Consider the following 6,902-nt stretch of genomic DNA (forward strand, 5'->3'; position numbering starts at 1 on the left):
ATTTCATTTTACTTGAACTAATACTCAGATTGAAACGTCCAGTACTCGTTTTTTTAAAAAGTACTAAAAAAAATTCTTCTAATGATTTCCTAGTCTCGGCCGAATACATTTAAATATACATCGATAATTCAATCATAATATCATGTATGCCACATCAACTCAACAAATAAGGCATATAGATACATATTCGCAATCAAATCAATAAAACATATATCATATGTACATATACCTATCGTATGTTACTAGGTCGCAACATATCTCAATTCTTTGTTTCTAATTGATGTAGCTTGAAGATTTCAGTATAGAAACTCTATCTACATCAATAACACATTCTTTTCAATCTATAATTTCATCCAAATTCAACAATATAAGTTTCAAATATGTTTTGAAACTTTGAAAATTCATATCAAATCGAAATCATAACATAATTCAATTCCAACTTCAAAACTTAGTTTCTTGTCAGTTATTCTATTATATATATAAATCTCGACTTCAAATATGTGATATTCCAGCATTTAAATAAATAGAGGTGTTGAAACTAGAAGAAACTTGCCTCAAAAGAACGCTCTCGACGCGATGATTCCGAATATGTAATTTGTTCCAAGTTCTGATAGCGTTTCGAGGTAATTCCGTACGATAGAAATCGAGTTTATCTCGTATTCTCTCGAAGTTGCGGTAAAAAGAATGAATAATAACGTACAAAAACGTTGGTCTTATCACCTCGCCAAAGTCGGTTTTGCGCTCGGGCGGTAACATCTCGCGCTCGAGTGCAAGATGTTCTTTCCAACATCCCAGTTTCACATGAGCAAACATGGTCAACATGAAAGTTGTACATCTATGTCTTGGCTTTCATTTGCCACCAATCTCACTCCATGCGAGAGTTATGCTTATTCTCTCAATATGTGTCATTGTAGAAACTGCAATGCACACGTTACATTTCGGGATGATTTGCCCCTATTTACAAATGGATTTGGAAAAACTCAAAACATAAAAGTTTTAGTACTATGTATTAGCTATCTAACGAAATTGGTTTCATTTCATTTGGATTAATACTCAGATAATAATGCTAAAAACCGTAAAATATGTCACTTTTCTATTGCGGTTCAGCACATCATTCAACTACAAATCAATTTCTAATACAATCTTTCATCATTACCACATATTTTATCTCCATTGTCCTGATATACATCATATACGTAATCAAATGACAATTTTATGAATTATCGATAATCAAAATATGATTTAAGATAATACGATACATGGTCCTACAATCATCATATGATCACCCATATGTGTAAATGGACATTTTCATACCCTTGCAAATGAAATATGACTTTACATCACAGATGCTAGTCTAGAGCTCAAACGACCTTTATCATTATTTTAAGCGGCTGATTCGACTTAGAACATGTTTAGAATATACGTTACACTCCCTAATGAGTTTTATGATTTTACGTTGAAAGTCAAACCTCATGGTACTTATTGTATATTCAAATATTTTATCTATGCAACTTACATTAATAAACAGATAAAGTATAATAATATAATTGAATAAAATCGTAAAATATTATTAAAATAAAGATCGTTCTACATTAGAGTCAATGAACCTTAGTTCATCATGATCGGCGATTAAATCAAGTGCAACATGACTTCATTTCTGTTTAAAGCGGTAAACAAAATAAAAATAGTATTATCCGTCAGAGAGAAAAATAATTGTATTTAAGAAAGTTTAGGAGAAGTGGTAAACAAAATGGACATCAACTCAAATTAGATATCAGGGTTCTTCACATTGATTTTCTGCCTAAACATAGGGGGTATTCAATGTAGGAGATTTATTGACTTTTATAGATTTTAAAAGTATAGATTTATTCAATTAAGACTTTTATATACTCTATAGAAGTCTAGTGGTATTCAAAATAAACTTTCATAGAGTTTTAAAAAGTCAAGTGGTATTCAATATTAACTTTTAAAAACTCTATAAAAGTTTATATGTATTCAAATTTTCAATACACTTTTAATAATTTAATGGAATTCATTAACATATAAATTAAAGCCTAATGTACAACTATAAATTGTCAAAAACTGTATTTGGTTCAACCCAAAGATTTGGATGGATTTTAAAACTTCTAACTCATACACAAGCTATTTATTTCTCTTTATATCGCTTCATATCACCTCACTTCTTATTTTCTCTCCCCTCATCTATCTCTATCACTCTCAAATTTTCGAAGTGTATCTCTATATATATTTTCATCTTTCTTTTTCAAATTTTTCATTTTTTGGTTGATTGTTTATTTAATAATTTTTATTTTAATATCATAAGAAATTTTGAATTCTAGAATTGATTTTGTGATTTTTAATTTATGATTTATACAAATTAATGTAATATTCAATAATAATAAAAGATGATCCAAAAAAATATCGTTTAGTTTTTAATAATTGAATAGCCTCGCAACAACCATGATTTTTTAAATTCTTTTTTGCATTTTCATTTAATATGTAAGCTATGATATTTTTATACAACTTTATGTCCATACATTATTAAATAATATTCTTTTCACATATATATTTTCAATTCAAAAACAAGGGTATAGATTAATCAATTGATATATTTTAAAAAATTTACAAACATACATACAAACCCACATATATACACATTAATGATTAAATGATTTAACTTTTAAATAAACAAATTTATTAATATAAATATTGAAAAAAAAAATTGAATATATTATATATATCAATTAATTATTAATTTAAAGAAATTAGTAAAAATAATATATTATAATTAGTACAAAATTTATAAAATTTTATAAAAAAAATTCACAAAAAAATTATTAAAATTATCAAATACCTGAATTGAATATATATTTAAAACAAAATTTGGCCTGAAATGTACAAAATTCAATTTTGAATGCCAAAATCCATCCGCTCCCCGTGGTATCGAGCTCAGCTGCGATGTTCGCAACATTGGAGAAATTGGCCCCAACAGTAGCATGCAAAGATGGGAGAAGAACCGAATCTAAACAGGTATACTTCATAGCTTTTCCTCAATTTATACAATAAAATTGTTCCGGGGAATTTCAATAATTGGGTTTTTTTCTAAAAAAAAATTATCTATTGGAATAATTCGGTTTGTCTATGTGCTACAGGTACGATGAGTGAAGCCCTTTCTCTTGTAGTTCAAAGGGTTTGTCAGACAAGGTCAAATTCCAACTACCTGATTTTTGCTGATGTTCTAAAATCATGTGCGGCTGCTTTGCATTTCAACTTGGGGAAAATTTTGCATAGCCTTGTTATTAAACAAGGCCATAGCTCATGCCTATTCATTTTAAAAGCTTTACTCAATATGTATGCAAAATGTGAAGTTCTTGATGATTGCCGTGACTTGTTTGATGAAATCGATGTTCGCGATACTGTCACTTGGAATATTATCTTGTCTGGATTTGCTGGCACAAGGAATCACGATGATAAGGTGATGAAGTTGTTTAGTCTTCTCCGTGGTTCTCATAATTCCAAACCGAGCCCTGTTACTCTTGCCATTATTCTTCCAGTATACACTCGCTTAGGCTGTTTGGATTCCGGAAGGAGTATTCATGCGTATGCTGTAAAATCTGGATTGGAATCACAGACACTGGTAGGAAATGCTTTAGTGTCGATGTATGCAAAATGCGGAGTTGTTTTAGATGCATCTTCTGTCTTTTGTGGAATTGCTGACAAAGATGTTGTTTCGTATAATGCGATAATTGCAGGGTTTGCTGAGATGAAGCTTGTGGACAGAGCATTTGAACTCTTTTGTAAGATGATCGAAGAGTTAGTGATACCTAATTATGCAACATTTGCAAATATTTTACCTGTCTGTGCTGCTTTGAGATCTACTGTTGGTTTCAAAAAGGGTAAAGAAATACATTCTTATGTGTTGCGAAGAACTGAGCTTGAAAAGGAAACAACTGTCACTAATGCTCTTTTAAGCTTTTATTTGAGAATTGGAAAAATTAGAGAAGCGCAAGATATATTCAGAAGGATGGAATTTAGAGATCTGGTATCTTGGAACTCTATGATTGCTGGGCATGCTGTAAATGGTGAATGGCTCAAATCATTGGAGATATTTCACGAGTTTGTTCGTTTGGGGTCTATATTGGACTCAATTACTCTAATCAGCATTCTTCCTGCTTGTGCTGAGTTGTGTCATATCCAGGCGGGAAAGGAGATACATGGGTATGTTTTTCGGCATCTTTCTCTTTGTGAGGAAACATCGATTGGAAACGCCCTCTTAAGATTTTATGCAAAATGTGGATACATGGAAATTGCAATTCGCACATTCTTATTTATTCCTCAAAAAGATTTGATATCATGGAATACTCTGCTTGATGCATTTGGGGAAAATCTACTTGAAACTCAGTTTGCTGAGCTCTTATATAGAATGCTTGTGGAAGAAGTGAAGCCTGATGCTGTTACTATCTTAACAATTGTGAAGTTTTATGGCATTCTTTCGAAGATAAGTAATATTAAACAAGCTCATGGGTATTCATTGAGATCCGGAGTTTTGCTTGCCCAAGTTGAACCCACTCTTGTAAACGCATTGCTTGATGCATATTCCAAATGTGAAAATATGGAGTACGCGTCAAAATTGTTCGAAAATTTCTTGCAAAAGAGGAATCTGATAACATGTAATTCAATGATTTCTGGATATTTAGCTAATGGTTCTTATGATGATGCAAGTATGTTATTCCGAAGGATGTCTCAGAGAGATCTTAATTCGTGGAATATCCTGGTGAGGGGTTATGCTTTAAATGAATGTCCTAACGAAGCTCTAAATTTGTTTCATGAACTACACTGTCTTGATATAAAACCTGATTCCATGACTATTATGAGCATCCTTGTAGTTTGTGGTCAAATGGCTTCAATTCACTTACTGAGACAGTGTCATGGACATGTGGTTAGGACCTGCTCTGATGATGTTCATCTAAAGGCAGCTTTTTTGGATGTGTACTCAAAATGTGGAAGCTTGAACAGTGCACATAAGCTCTACATGTCAACATCTCAAAAAGATTTGGTCATGTTCACCGCTATGATTGGAGCGTATGCAATGCATGGAATGGGTGACAAAGCCATCGGGGTTTTTGGCCACATGCTTCAGTGCAATGTGAAACCAGATCATGTTGTAATGACTGCTGTCTTATCTGCTTGCCGTCATGCTGGTCTTATTAATGAAGGCTTGATAATATTTAATTCAATAGATAAGGTGCATCATATGACACCTAGCATGGAGCAGTATGCTTGTATGGTGGATCTCCTTGCGCGAGGAGGCCGAATCAAAGAAGCTTTATCATTTCTAAATCAAATGCCTGTTGCTGCTAATGCCAATATCTGGGGTACACTGCTTGGTTCTTGCAAAACCCACCATGATGTGGACATGGGTCATGTTGTGGCTGATCACATCTTGAAAAATGAAACCACAGACATTGGAAATTTTGTAGTTTTGTCAAATCTATTTGCTGCAGATGCTAAATGGGAGGGGGTAGTGGAGATGCGGAAGCTGATGAAAACAAGAGACTTGAAAAAGCCAGCTGGATGTAGTTGGATTGAAGTGGGAAGGAGTAAAAGTGTTTTTGTGGCTGGTGATTTTTCTCACCCAAATAGAGGTCTTATTTACAACATTTTGAGAAATCTTGATGGACAAATTAAAGGGCTATATGATTTTCATCTTATTTGAATATGAATGCGACCAAGCAAATACCTTTCTTTTCAAGTTTAAAGTCATGGGCTTTCAGCTACTCTGCTTGCCATTCACCTCTTGTAACCTGTTGTGGCTTTCTCAGCGTTTTAACTATTAGCTTTTCTCATCGGCAAACAAATTAGAGGGGCTTTAGCAAACTATCATGATTTGCTTTGGCAGTGGTTTGTCCTCTGTATAAAGTCAAAAGGTGAGGCTTTCGACTGAATAATTGAAATACTAAGACTCGTACATGGATTATCATTCACTGATAATTTACATTTCTTCCTTGAGAGTTGTGTATTATGCCATTGTAAAGATTCAATCTTCATTTATTTCCAGCATCCAATCAACTTATGTATCAAAACTGAAGTTTATCTCTTTGTTAGGATATCTTCTGTTCCTTGCTATTATGAAAATCGGAGGATTAGGAATTCTATCTCTGGCAATTGTGTAATTGATTTGCAATTTTATCCAATGTCTTTACTCTCGTCCAATTAAAAGCATTGGGTCATGAATGACCTGGGATATTATATGGATAGTCCACATCAGGGTAAATCTGCAGGCAGGGTTCGTCAGAGGCTGGGCATGTGAATGCCCGAGATATCTTCTCACCGGGTTGCCAGAAGCCCGGGCTCTCATACAAGCTCTCGAATGATTTCTACCCGAGCTACCTCGAAAATTGTAACGTCTACCGTTTTTAAAAGTACAGAAATATATATATTTTTTTAAAAGATCTCATTTTTTAAAATACCATTTAAATATTTTGTATGCATGTAACCCTACTGAAAAATATGTCATTTAAAAATAATCATAAATATTTGACAGTAAAAATATAACAGTTTAAAATAAATAGAGAAATTTATTAAAATAGTCTATTTCAAAGTCATAATTTTAAAAATGACCTTTTTTATTACACATTTTTTATTATGTCTTATTTAATTAAAAAATCCTAAAATACCATTTTTCTATTAATACACATGTTTTCATTCTCGTGATTCATTTGTTAATTATCTATTATTTCTCTTTAAGAGTTGATTTAATATTTATTCTGTTTTATTTAATTTATAATATATTAATTTTTTTAATACTACTTACTTATATCAATAAAATATTTTAATAAATTATGAATTGTTAGTTTGAATTGGTGCTTACGAAACTACCAAATTTATAATATTTTAATTAC

General features: G+C 32.0%; 1 protein-coding gene across 1 annotated transcript; it reads left to right on the forward strand.

The window, feature by feature from the left end:
• The first annotated feature begins 2,874 nt into the window (after window positions 1-2,874).
• On the forward strand, window positions 2,875-6,158 carry LOC140819568 (putative pentatricopeptide repeat-containing protein At5g08490). The gene is made up of 2 exons (XM_073179706.1): window positions 2,875-3,030; window positions 3,153-6,158. The coding sequence occupies exon 2, from the start codon at window positions 3,158-3,160 to the stop codon at window positions 5,714-5,716; it is 2,559 nt and encodes an 852-aa protein (XP_073035807.1). The 5' UTR covers window positions 2,875-3,030; window positions 3,153-3,157; the 3' UTR covers window positions 5,717-6,158.
• The last annotated feature ends 744 nt before the right edge of the window (window positions 6,159-6,902 follow it).

The sequence above is a fragment of the Primulina eburnea genome, chromosome 18, assembly GCF_022965805.1.
Source record: "Primulina eburnea isolate SZY01 chromosome 18, ASM2296580v1, whole genome shotgun sequence".
Classification (NCBI taxonomy): domain Eukaryota; kingdom Viridiplantae; phylum Streptophyta; class Magnoliopsida; order Lamiales; family Gesneriaceae; genus Primulina; species Primulina eburnea.